Source organism: Oryctolagus cuniculus, chromosome 4 (genome assembly GCF_964237555.1).
Source record: "Oryctolagus cuniculus chromosome 4, mOryCun1.1, whole genome shotgun sequence".
Classification (NCBI taxonomy): Eukaryota; Metazoa; Chordata; class Mammalia; order Lagomorpha; family Leporidae; genus Oryctolagus; species Oryctolagus cuniculus.
Genome location: NC_091435.1, coordinates 75,678,434 through 75,691,875, shown reverse-complemented (window position 1 = coordinate 75,691,875; position 13,442 = coordinate 75,678,434). Strand labels below are relative to the sequence as shown.

At 45.6% G+C, this 13,442-nt stretch overlaps 1 protein-coding gene across 2 annotated transcripts in view; it reads right to left on the bottom strand.

Annotated features, from left to right (window-relative positions):
• Nucleotides 1-13,442, bottom strand: part of UPK1B (uroplakin 1B) — a 30,986-nt gene that overhangs the window by 16,910 nt on the left and 634 nt on the right. For both annotated transcript variants that reach the window (XM_002716674.5, XM_070072177.1), the window contains exons 2-4: nucleotides 4,180-4,267; nucleotides 2,709-2,909; nucleotides 445-519 (exon numbers count right to left, since the gene is read on the bottom strand). In XM_002716674.5, the coding sequence (XP_002716720.1) occupies nucleotides 445-519; nucleotides 2,709-2,909; nucleotides 4,180-4,248 (345 nt within the window). In that variant the 5' untranslated portion in view covers nucleotides 4,249-4,267. The remainder of the gene's footprint in view (nucleotides 1-444; nucleotides 520-2,708; nucleotides 2,910-4,179; nucleotides 4,268-13,442) is intronic.

Genomic DNA, 13,442 nt, shown 5'->3' with positions numbered 1-13,442 from the left:
CATTTGTGTACCTGGCACATAGTAAGGGCTTGATACATATCAGCTACAATATTACTGTACTAAGTAGGATTATTTTAAAAAAATTTATTTACTGGCTTGAAAGGCAGAGTGATGAGGACACAGAGAGAGAGCTTCCATCTTCTGGTTCAGTCCCCGAACATTGAGGCAACAGTTGGGAGGGGCTAGACAAGGCTGAAGCCAGGAGCATCCAGGTACGTTTCTGGTGCAGCTTGCAGGGACTCAAGTACTTGAGCCATCACCTACTGCCTCCCCGGGGATTTGCAGGAAGTTAGCAGGAAGAAGCAGAGCGGGACCTCAAACCCAGCACACTGACACAGGCTGCCACCATCCCAAGTGGCATCTTAACTGCTGTGACAAACGCCCGCCCTGCAAATGATGATTCTATTGTCACTTGAGCTCTGTGCTTTATGAGATTGTACTCACAAAGTCTCGTTGTGTTGCAGCTGTGATACAAGATGCCACTTCAAAGCCGTACACTATAAACATCAGAATGAAATACTGGAAGGGAAACAAATGAGAGAAAAGGATTACATTTGCTCCCAAAGACAGACTTTGCCAAATGATTGTTGTGGTTTTTCAGCACATTCCTCTGAATAAAATCATCCAATCATTTACATAGATATTCAACAAACCCTCATTGACCAACTGCCTGGAATGGGGCTGGGTGGGGAGAAAAGCTTGATGCAAGTTAGCTCAATTCTCACCTATTTGTCACAGAATGAATGGCCAATGAACACAGAGCTTTCCCAGACCAATATCCTGAATTTCTATTTTAACTGAGAAAGACAAATACAAGAGAAAGAACTGATGTGTGTGTGTGTGTGTGTGTGTGTACAAGCACCTGTACATTCAGTGGCTGGTAAGAGTCTGAGTGTCTCACACACAATGGAGCTTCATAAATACCCTTTCCTTGGGAGAATTTTTTCAATGGTTTGTTGAAAATTTAGAATCACAGAGGTCAGAAAGAGATGACCCAAAGCCTTTTTAACAGTCGGTGTCCCTCCTAACAAGCATCCGCTCTTTTTAGAGAGAAGTAGGTAGTTTCCCACACACTTGCTGGCATTCTCATGTCACCTTTCTCCCCTCACTGACAGGCTCAGGTGAATGAGACAGAGCAGGGGTGTCGCTGTTGTGTGTGCCCATGACGACTCCACAGGTCACAGACTCTTTGGGCTTGAAAGGATCTGAACTGCAAATGACTTCTGAATCTGGGATGGGAGTGGTTGGCGAATTTTGTCTTTGCCTTCCTCAGCCTGGTAACTGAGCTTTCCAGTCCTTGTATCCTTGGGAAGGGGCACTGTGCTCCATGCCAGTGGGGGAGGGCAGGGAAAATCTTCTCTGGGTCTGGGCATGGGAGATTCTCTGAGCACGACCGTCTGCTGCCCTCAGCACCTGGCTCAAAACAAAGTTCTGGCTGCAAGTCACCAGTGGGAGGCTCTCAGAGGCAAAGATCCTTTTCTCCTGTCTTAGCTGCTGCCTTGCTCTCTGTCAAGAGCTTTGGGGTTCCTCCTACAGAGACTCCGAACCTCTTAGCAACACTACAGGGAGGCGGGCCAGAGGGTCAGGCATTTCTCCTTTCGTCCCTTGAATGGGAGGGAGAGCTGCTCCTTTGGCTGTGTGAGCCACACACATGACTGGCCCAAAGTGAGGCTGGGACACAAGCGTGGGTTGTCACTGGGGACACCTGCCTCTCTTCTTCTCCCTCTCCCCTTTTTCCCCCAACGTTCCTTTCCCCACCTTCTCAAAGTGGATCCTTTTGCCTTCCAACTACTCATACTGAGGAATCACAGAATGTAAATGTTCTGCATTTGTGGAGTACAAGGATGATGGTTAACTCAAAGGGAAAGTAAACCAACAACACTCTCAGTGGCTGGACTTGTTCTTTAAGGTGGAACTCAGGCCCTGCAGCATTTGGGGAGGGAACTTATTTCAGGGACTGGGAGTCTATGCGCGTGCAGGGATGTTTGACACAATGTGAGAATTACTGCCTTGAGCACGGGGGGCAGGGGGTAGATGTCAAGGCCAAACCCAGCTTTCTCAGCCATGCCTGCATCTGCAAAGGCAGGACATGATCCTGCTGGCTGTGGTTTGGGGCAGAAGCCTTTCTGGGGTGCACAGAGTCAGATGCAGGCTGCACATATGCTCTGCAGCAGTGCTTATTGAAGTTTCTAGGGGCCCTGAAAAACAGAGTGAATGAAAATGTGAGAATGCAGAGCCTGTACAAAACCATTATCCTTGGGCTGAAAAACATCTTCAAAAACTTTCATGCTTTCTCTTAAAAATTCACACATTCATACACATTTTTTATTTTATGTTCTATCAATACATGATTAATACCAAAAATAGTCATTTAAATTACTTGTTATCAAGAAATCTAATAATCAAGTTCTCACTGTGTTTCCCTAACTATACCTGTTGGAGGCATGCAGATACCAGCTGGAGAAGCACAGATCTGGGGAGTATTCAGCAGCATCACCCCCAAGTGTCTCCCCTTTGGCTTCTCCGTACATGAGTTGTCTGGATTTGTAATAGTGGAGGGACTCTTCACTGCAGGGAGAATCTTACCTAACATCTGACATTCTGCTTCCTCCTGCCCCACTGAAAACCTAACCTTCTTCTCAGTAAAGCAGAAATAATCCATCAAACTTGCTCCAAGGAAACCCCTGTAGAGACTTTCAAGGTCTTACCGCCAGAAGGATTTTCCTGTTGGACTTCACGATGCCCACAATGCCTAGAACAGACAGGCAGAAGAGGCAGATGCCAACAAACATGCCAATCCAGGCAGCCCCATAGATGTCGTCATTGTTGGTGGCTTCAAGCAGTGGGTAGAGGCTGTGTTGGTCGGATACAAAGAAGATGCACTCTGCAGTCAGGGCGATGCCACACATCTGGGAGCAGACAGGGTTCTGTCAAGCTGGTAGCCAATAGTGCAACATTGGGAAAGGGACAGAGAGGTGGGGTGGGAAGAGAACTCCCTCCCTTGCATAGGTTTGATGCAACTCTAGGATATTAAGCAACTACTTTCATTGGCGAATTGCTTGCATACCTTCTTCCATACGTTACTGTCTTATTGCTATTTGGGGAAAGACCCAGATCATTTCACACCATCCGTTAAGTCTCTGGGGCATGAAACATTCAGACGCAATGCCTACTTCCATGAAGATACTTCTCTCCCTGCCTTCCCTAACCCTCCAAATTCCTGGATTATGATATTTAAGGAGTTCTTGGTCCTATTTACCAAGGAGAGCTTGAAGAAACCTTGGTGGTTATCTTTTCCCAAACCCCTCCTTTGTAGATGAGGAATCTTAGTCTTGAAAGATGATGATTTGTCCAGTCACCCAGAGCATCAGAGGCAGAGCTGGGCCAACGGTTGATCTTTTGACTCCCAGGCAAGGGTTCTCCAACCTCACTCCACCATGCCCAGATAACTTGGCTTCTGAGCTATTCTCACAGCCTGCTTCTGGTTACATAAAAGAAGTAAACATCTGCCCCATAGGAATTCAAACCAAGGAGAAAGAGGAGAGAAATACTATAGTGCATGCATGGTGGGGATGTCTGGGGCACTGACCATGGTGGACATGGCTTCACTTGTGTTTTAAAGTTGGGAGAGAGAGGCTGGTATTGTGGTGCAGCGGGTTAAGCTGCTGCTTGCCAAATCTCAGCCACTCACTTCTGCTTCAGCTCCCTGCTAATGTTCCTGAGAAAGCAGTGGAAGATGGCCCAAGTCCTTGGCCATCTGCTTCCACATGGGAGACTCAAATGAAGTTCTAGGCCCTTGGTTTCAGCCTGGCCCAGCCCTGGCTGTTGTAACCATCTGGGGGAATGAACCAGTGGATGAAAAACCTTTCTCTCTGTCTCTTATACCCTCTGTAGGTCTGCATTTCAAATAAACAAATAAAAATCTTTTTTATAAAAGTAAAGTTGGGAGGGAAGTATCTACATTTTCCACTGTCGTCTTTTGACACATTAAATGGTTATATTTGATAAATGATATAATTAAATTCTAGCCAGCATATTTACCAACACTTTTCTTAAAATTAAAAAATATATAATGAGCTACCTATTATATCATTCCTTTCCTTTAAACTCTCACTTTTGATGAATCTAAAATCATGATTAAAAGCAGAGCAGAATTTCCTGAAAACTCTGGTTACTTACACCAGTAATCACATTTCCAAAAATCAGCAAGCCTTGGAAGCAACGGACAGTGGAGTCATCTTTGACCATCTTCAGGATTTCACCGAGGCTGAAGACACAGTTGAGAACATTAGAACTTACTAGGAGCAGGTGACAAAGGATGTTATGAGTGCCACAATATGAATAAAGCACATTTTTGTGTGTTGCTTTCTTGTGTCCCAAAGCACCCAAACTAAAGTTGTATAATCTTTTAGCCACAGGTGAAATTTGCTTACTGAACTCAGAAATCACAATAGTTTTGACTGGTGCCGTGGCTTACTTGGCTAGCCCTCCGCCTGTGGCTCTGGCACCCTGGGTTCTAGTACCGGTTGGGGCGCCGGGTACTAGTTCCAGTTGCTCCTCTTCCAGTCCAGCTCTCTGCTGTGGCCCGGGAGGGCAGCAAAGGATGGCCCAAATGCTTGGGCCCTGCACCCACACGGGAGACCAGGAGGAAGCACCTGGCTCCTGGCTTCGGATCGGTGCAGCGCCAGCCGTAGCGGCCATTAGGGGAGTGAACCAATGGAAGGAAGACCTTTCTCTCTGTCTCTCTCTCACTGTCTAACTATGCCTGGCCAAAAAAAAAGAAAAAAAAAAAAGAAAAAAAAGAAAAAAAGAAAAATCACAATAGTTTTTAAAAGAAGAATAAAAAAAAAATAAAGGCTTCCAGAGTCTGACTGGCAGCTTTCTGGAGCTCTTTAAGATGTAGTGTGTTTAGAAAGCTTACTTGTGCGGGAAGAACTGAGACCCCACATGGCCAACGAGAGCATAAAGAGCAGGTGTGTGGTGGTGATGACTTGGCTGGGCGAGGCACATGGAGATCTCTCTCCAGCCCCCGCCCCTGCTGCTCTTAAGGCAAATTGAAACCCAGAGGGGAAACTCTAAGCCAGAGTTAGTGGTTAGCCCTCATATAGATGGTGGGCTACTGCCAAAAACCATTATTTTCTGAATATTTTGTTCTCTTCAGAACTAATTGGCAAATTCCGAAGTTCCTTGTCCTATAAGAGGGGAACTTGAGGGAGAAGAGGGACTCACCTTCAGTCCCTCCCATGTGCCACTGCACCAGCGACTTCACACGCATACATCTTATTCTCATAACCCAATTAGGGAGAAAAAGCAAAAGGTGAGGAGGAGCCATACTGCAGACCAGGAGTCTCAAGCTGAAAGTGCTAAATTAAGTTCTGGTGAGTCAGCCCATAACAGCAGAGTTGGGCTCGAGACCTTGGTTTGCATGTCTCTGGAGCACAAGCTCTTTCCCTCAGCCCACAGGGACTCCCAGACTCATCACAAGGTTCAGTGCTACACGGCTGAACACGGGCCTCTTGCCTCCCTGAGGATTCTCTGGAAGGAACACAAGGTAAGTGTTTGGAGCAATTATTTTGGTTTGTGTGCTTGAAAGACCTTGAGAAAAGCTGTCCACCTCTCTCAACAAGTTATTCATTAAGCTAATTAATAAACTGATTCATGCGTTCATGGTCTAAATATGCATTAAATGAAACAGTTTGTGTTTAATGGAATACAAAAATATACAAAGGAGATTATTGTAATCTAGAATTTTATGTTGCATAGGGCAGCTAAGGTATGTTCCTAAATCATTGGAATATATGTAGTAGGGCCTTAGGTACTGGGGGAATCCTGGGGAGGAACAGGTGTAGGCTTTGCAGGATGTGTATGGCCTTGGTCAGTACAGTTGGGTATGTGTGGAGGATGGTGGGGAAGAGATGACATTCCAGGGAAAGGGAAAGCTAGGGAGTGGAGACATAGAAGAGCCAGCTTCTATGTCTACCCATTTGGCAGAAGTCCTGGTTTGTGGAGATCAGTGGGAGGCAGCCTTCTCTATGACTCAGACTTGCTAAGTTTTAACTTCATTATTACCCTTTATTGTGTGTATCAGCAACTTTCCAAGAAATCGGTTACTCTCTAAATATTTTCCCTTATGTGTTTAACTTGATAGCTGTGGGAATTTAAAAACGTTAAACTTTATGAGCTTTTTCCACTCAGGATTTGGCACTTGGGGGTGGCACTGCATCCGTGTTTGGGGAAGGAATGGAAGACTCTGGGCCATTGTCACAATATCCCCACATGTGGTTTCTACATAGAGATGCCACTCATTTCTTTCCAGTCGTAGTTGCACATTAGACTGAGAGGACCTCAATACCTTGAAAGATTTAATGTATAACTCAGCCAGGGCCTCCCCCCCCCCCCCCCCCCCGGAGACTAACTCACATAGCCAGATCAGTCACATCGTAAACTTCATTACTGGCATGTAGGACATAACATTATCCCCAGCCATTTGGGTTACAATTTAAACTGGAGACTCACATAAAGAGACTGTGAAGAGAGTTCAGATAAGCAAATAGTATAAAGGGCAAATATCCGGAGAGGCCAGGCTAGCACCATTCTTGATCAGTATTGTACTGATAAGGCACTGTCAAGAAGTAGCCTACACCGACGCCGCGGCTCACTTGGCTGATCCTCTGCCTGCGGTGCTGGCACCCCAGGTTCTGGTCCCGGTTGGGGTGCCGGATTCTGTCCCGGCTGCTCCTCTTCCGGTCCAGCTCTCTGCTGTGGCCCAGGAAGGCGGTGGAGGATGGCCCAGGTACTTGGGCCTTGCACCCACATGGGAGGCCAGGAGGAGGCACCTGGCTCCTGGCTTTGGATCGGCGCAGGGTGCCAGTTGTGATGGCCATTTGGGGGGGTGAACCAACGGAGGGAGGACCTTTCTCTCTCTCTCTAACTCTGCCTGTCAAAAAAAAAAAAAAAAAAAAAAAAAGGCAGCCTAACTGTGGCAAGTGCTTGTGCTTCCAAGCAAGAAGAAGACATTTTCTTCTTTTGGTGAATTCAATGGTGACTGGCAACAGGGATTCAAGGCAGAAGAGACTGTCCACAGTAGGATAAAGGGGAGAAGAAGGAGTATAGAGAAAAAGGACAGAGTTAAGGAGGCCATCAACAAACGGCCTTTATTGGTCCAGAAAGGAGCTAGATTTACACTGGTGACTCAATTATGTCCCACAAAACACAGCTTCTCCAAAGACTGCCACACACAGGTTTATGACAAATGAATACTCCATGGGAGAGTGGCGTGAGTCAGAACTAATGTGGAAAAGTGTAGGCAAGAGGGGGAGAAAAGGAGGGAGAGGGAGGAGGCAGATAGGGGTCTGTTGAAACTGGAGAAAGCCATGGGTCAAAGAGGCCTTGGCAGCGATGTGGTAGGAATGCCAGGGAGGCAGCCCCGCTGTGGCTTGGCTTACAGCAGGCACTGATAGGTGGACCGGTAAGAGATTCAGGAATTGTTGGCCACTGGTGCTTCCTCGTTTTTACTACTTGGTCTCTTCTCCCTTCGCTGGCATCAGTGGCACACGTTCACTTAGAAAACTACGTCTTCTCCCAAAATAACAAAATTGCAAAGGCTATCATCTAACAGCAGGTGTGCCGCTCTCCACTCTGAGTAGGCCCTGTGTTCTCCACAGAGCTATTGTCTTACCAGTGTTTGCGTTTGTTTCCTACTGCAGCTGTAACAAATCACAACTCAGTGGTTTACAATCACCCTGGAATATCATCTCAGGGTTCTGGAGGGTAGAAGTCTGGAGTGCCAGTGGGCCAAAGCCTCAGAGTCAGCACTCCTTAGGGAGGTAGGAGGAGGATCTAATTCCTTGCATTGTTCCTATGAAGAGAAGGGGCCTTGGGGGAGATGGATCAATTTGTCCACAGCCACATTGTTAGTGCAGAAGCTGAGATTCGAACCCACGTCTTCCCAGCTCGAGATCATTTACTTTAATACCGTGTGGTTCATAAAGTCCTGCCACGCTGCTGATGTTTTCAGTAGAAAAAGAAACATCGGGCTTGCGTCTTTGCCCACTGTGGGAGCAGGGAGAACAAATGCTTTTTCCATGTTCAGAGGACTCTGCCTTCGCAAATGATAGAGCACCAGGCCTACCTTCACTCGCTTCTTCGGGGTCTTGTTTCCCTATCCCTTTAACACTGCGCTAAAGCACACACATTTCCCCAAGACCTGGTGCTGCACTCACGTGCTTTTCCAGGAAGCTTGTCTAGAGGTATCCTAAACCCGCCACTCTTCCACCTGTCCCCTGGGACCAGAGTTCTAGGAGGAAAAGTACATTGAGGAGTCACCATTTCTTGGCCTCTCCTTGACCATTTGTATTTTAGATAGGTTAATGTTTGCTGCATTCACCAAAGAGCCAGAAACGCCAAGAGTGTATTCGAATGGGTGTGGTCTAATGGTGAGCACAATGGGTTTGACATCAGAACGTTTGGGGTTCAAGGATGCTCTGTCATTACTATGTAACTTTGGGCAATGACCCCATTTCATTGTTTATAAAATGGGTAGAATACAACTTGTTGAAGGAGGTGCTGTGGTCATAAAATGAGATAAAAGATGCAGAAGTGGTTGGCAAATACTGACTGGTTACAAACATAAGAAATGATAAGTGATAACCAGGGGATATTTGGAAGGATGGGGTATTGGCTGTGGTTTTACTTTATCTGCCAGTGACCCTTGGGGTATAAGGAAGGAGGTTTTAATGGTGACTGGTCCTGAAGCCAAGGGCTCCTAAGTGGAGGAGAAGCAGCCTCCCTTCCACTTTCCCTCCATTCACTGCCCAGGGACTGCTCTGCTGCAGGGGCTTGCAGGGCTCACATAAAAGTACCCACTGGATGGGGATGGGGCTGGCGCCGTGGCTCACTTGGTTAATCCTCCGCCTGCGGTGCCGGCATCCCACATGGGCGTCAGGTTCTAGTCCTGGTTGCTCCTCTTCCAGGCCAGCTTTCTTCTATGGCCCGGGAGGGCAGTAGAGGATGGCCCAAGTGCTTGGGCCTCTGCACCTGCATGGGAGACCAGGAAGAAGCACCTGGCTCCTGGCTTCAGATCGGCATAGCTCCGGCCATAGCGGCCATTTGGGGGGGGGGGTGAACCAACGGAAGGAAGACATTTCTCTCTGTCTCTCTCTCTCTCACTGTCTAACTCTGTCAAATAAAAAAAATTTTTTTTCATTAAAATTATCCACTGGTGCTTCTTGGGTTCATGGGAAAAAAATCTTTTTTTCAGTTGTGTTTGGGGTGTGGCCAGAGTCAGGAACCAAGTAGCACATCCTTCAGGGAGTGCCCCTCGGAACATTCCAGCAGCATTCCTAAGCAGTTAATGGGCTGCATCCCTCTGGCTTTGGCCAGCTCTGAGGCACCTGCTCCAGATGTGAGGTGAGGGAGAGATGACCCCTGGGGCTGTGCTCTGTGCTGGGTTGCTTTCCCCTAGACACAGAAGTGACTTTGAGTGGACTCTGCTCTGCCTCCCTGTTACTTTCTGTCTGAAGGGTTTCCTGCACTTTATTGCAAGGGTGTCCCAGACAGAAGACTGTAGGACCCTTTTGTATTTGCCTTTCTAGTTCCAAAGTGGCACAGTGCCTGACACAGGGCAGGCATTCAATCATTTAGCTAAATAAAAAGATAAATAAGTAAATGCTTGCTTGAATAAAGGAATAAATACACAAATTAGTGATCTGCCTAGTGCTTTATTGCAGGACCAGTTAGAGAGTATGGTGAAATAGAAAAAACATGGGGTTTGGGCAGACCAGGGCTGGAATCTTAGATCTACCACTGAGTAGTTTTGTGACTCTGGCAAATGACTTAATCCTGTTTACTTTTCATCTCTGAAATGGCAATAGTAAGCCTAACTTCAAGGTTGCTGTGAAAATTAATTGAAAATATATGTGAAGTTCTAGTACAGTGCTAGTTATCTACCCAACCTGAATTTTCTTGATTTCTTAATTCTCTCATTTTCTTAAATTTCATTAAATAGACACACCAGAGCAAATAAACTAGTGAATGGTGAAGGTGCCTAGGGCAGTGGTTTGTTTATTTTTTAGACCCAGAGTCTCATTTTCTAGGGAAATATGAACATAAAATTTCAATAGGGACTCTACTGTACTAAAACAGATCAAAATCTATGTTTCTTTGGCTGATACAAGAGTGGGCTCAAAGATCATCCCTCACCATCTCTAAGCCACATGGTTAGTCCCAGAGTGGTCAGAAACTACTGTTTTAGAACTAATGGAAAAGAAAGAAAGATGTAGACAAATTACTGAGTATAGAAGCAGTAACCTAAGAAGTTAGAGGACATTTAATAGTGAAGTTGAAAGCCCTGGTCATAGTGTGTAAGTTGACCTTCATAGTTTCTGTGCCAGGGAAACCCCAAATCAGTAGAAATCATCTAGGAAAGGCTCCCGGAAAATGGAGACGTCAATTTTCTTCCGGAACACACGAGCTGGAGGATCTCTAGAAAGGGTTGCATTCTGGATACACTTAGAGAAAGAGCAACACGATTTCCATGAAAGGGAAAGATCAGGCCTTGCGGATCTTTCCAGAGAGGACAGGCATGGAGAAAGGGCAAGAGAGAGACAAATGGGCACTCTTCTACCTACAGAACATACATGGCTGTGTTTGTGAGGCCTGGCTGGTCGGTATGCCTGAGTTAATCACTCCTTGAGTCTTCTCTCTGCCTGCTAGGTGGGGAAGCACTGACGTGAATACCTTGGCAGCTAATTCTCTGTATCAGCTTGGCTAGGATATGGCCCCCTATGCTACTCTACGACCCTGGCCGCCATGCTGGATTCTCAAAAGGAAAGACAGGGTGTCACAGGAAGAAATCCACGAAGAAGGAAAACTTCCCAACTCTTTTGGGGGCTTGGCTCTGTCTCCGTGACATGGTGAGCCCTCCCTTTCAGCCTAGGGCACTGAACGAGGGAGCTCTTTCAAGGGCAGTCTTCTGAAGCTTCCCTGTGCTATGCTAACCTTTATGCATGGACACTAGATGTCTTTGCCTGCCAGGGCTAGAAAGGAAGCAGACGGGATGTGGTGAATTAAACAGTGGGACGTGGTGGAGGGCAGAGTAGTAACTGTCCACTTTAGGAATGATATTGCTGCAGACTGAAGGTGAACAACTCACCTCAAAATGTTTTCTACATAAGGGAATAGCTCCTCTGAACCCCACCCTGAAGAAAACCTTCCAAGTGATCTGGCGTCATGATGATTTACTGAAATTGCTCAACACCCGGGAGTTTCTTTGCTTTGAGATTTTTAAAAGGCCAAAATTATATTTCACTCCCCCTCCCCCACTGCTTGGATTTTCATTCTGTTCACTTTCTTATAAAAATTATTCATATACTTAGTGTTCATGTTTCCAGACACATTGAAGAGTTCTAAAAACAGTTGCTCGCTAAACAACCTGATTTTTCAGAGCAGAAGAAAAAAAAAAAGAAATGAGAATCTCCTACCAAGCACAAGATGATTTTTTTTTCAAGTTCATAACCTCTTTTCCTCACTCAAGCTTGTTGCAACAGAGAATATACAAGCCACACCTCAAACTCCAGCTCATGTTATCAAAATCTGGATTAACAAAAGAAGAAAAAGAAAAGAGGAGAAAAAGGAGAGGTAGAAACCCAAGAAACACAATCTGCTATTGCCTTAGCCTTGACTTTGAAACTCAGGACGACAGAGTAGACAGTTATTGAGTTGAGAGAGAGGTGTAAGATGGGTGAGGAATTTTAGGATCAGGACAATCGCAATTCTGCCTAAATTTAAAGTAAACTGAGTCCCTGGCAGTGATGAAAGAGGAGCTGCTTCTCACTCCTGTGATCCCACAGCTTCTGCACCCGTCAGTTTTTCTCACTTGAAAGCTCGAACCCTGCATTAACTGTTGTGGTAGCCAGCAGCTGTGTGCAGGGATTTAGAGTCAAATGAACTTGATTCAATAAAAGTAAAAAAAAAATTCAGTTCTTCAGCTGCACTAGCCACATTTCAAACCATTCCATAGCCACAGTGCTATGGTAGTAGCTATTGTCTAGAACCTTGTCATTATAGAAAATTCTGGGCAGCACTGCTCCGGGTTTCTGGGGCTCCCTGTGATGATTGCAGTCATCCACACCTGAAATCAAGGACTACAGGGAGGTGCTCAGTGCTCTCAGGTGTGGGCAGAGCCAGCAGCACACCTAGACCGCAGGGCGAGAATATGATGGACAGTCCTTGGGCCAGGTGAGAGGAGGGTCACTGCTTACAACTGTGGTCTCTGTCTCAGCTGCAGAACAATGGCCCATCAGGGTGGTGGGCAGCCCGAGTGGCTACCAGGCTGATTCCAGATCAGGGTGCAGCACATTAGGGCCGACTGACATTTGCTCTGGTTAAGAAGGTAAGCAGGAATGTTAAAAAGAAATTTTGTTTTGTTGACTAAATGATGTCTAAGGGTTCCTTTGTATGTAAAAGTCTGTGGTTTTTCCCAGGTAATTAAAAAAAATGGGAAGATTTTTAAGCCTAGTCTAGCAGAAAGCAAATCACTGTTGTAGCAGAAAGCAATATAAGAAAGTTTCCTCCTCATCGAGAAAGTTAATGAAAAAAATAATTCCTTCACAAGATTTGAGAACTACATTAACCTAAGTTTTGTATATAAACTGAAACATAGATATATGAAACCTGAGTTTTTTCTTCTGTGCTTAGCAATTCCAAAGCAAGAAATAGTCAATAAACACTGTCATTATTGAAAAAAGACATTAAAATTAATAAAATTCTCATGTGTCAAAAATATTTAAAAGTAGAAGTGGGGTTTAAACTTATAAACATGAATGAGATAAAATATTAGCATTATTTGAAAATTCACTTGTATTTTATATAAAAATATTATAGTAAAAATATTTAGGACTTTTGGATTCTGATGCTCAACTAATGGGTGAAGAGTGAAAATGAACCATGTAAAAATCACACTGGGTCATTAATGCAGATCTGTTGACTTTAACTGACACACGTACTGAGCTGAACTGTGTGCAGAGAAGAACTGACAACTGAGTAAGTTGTCTCACAGATCTTATGAATTGGCAAGACCAAGAGATTTCTAACTAGAACACCAGGGAACTTCCTGCTAGGCTATGGGGCAGAATATTAAGACAGAATATGACCAGTTTCCTTAAATTTTCTTTGCCTTTCTGACTCAAGAAAATCACGGGTCTCTAAAAGTGTTTTTCTATCTGAGATTTAATCAAGAGATACAGGGTTGGGGCTGGTGCTGTGGCGTAGTGGGTGAGGCCACTGCCTGCAGTGGTGGCATCCCATGTGGGCTCCGGTTTAGGACCCGGCAGTTCCACTTCTGATCCAGCTCTCTGCTATGGTCTTGGAAAGCAGTAGAAGATGGCCCAAGTCCTTGGGTCCCTGCATCCACATGAGAAGACCTGGAGGAAGCTGCTGGCTCC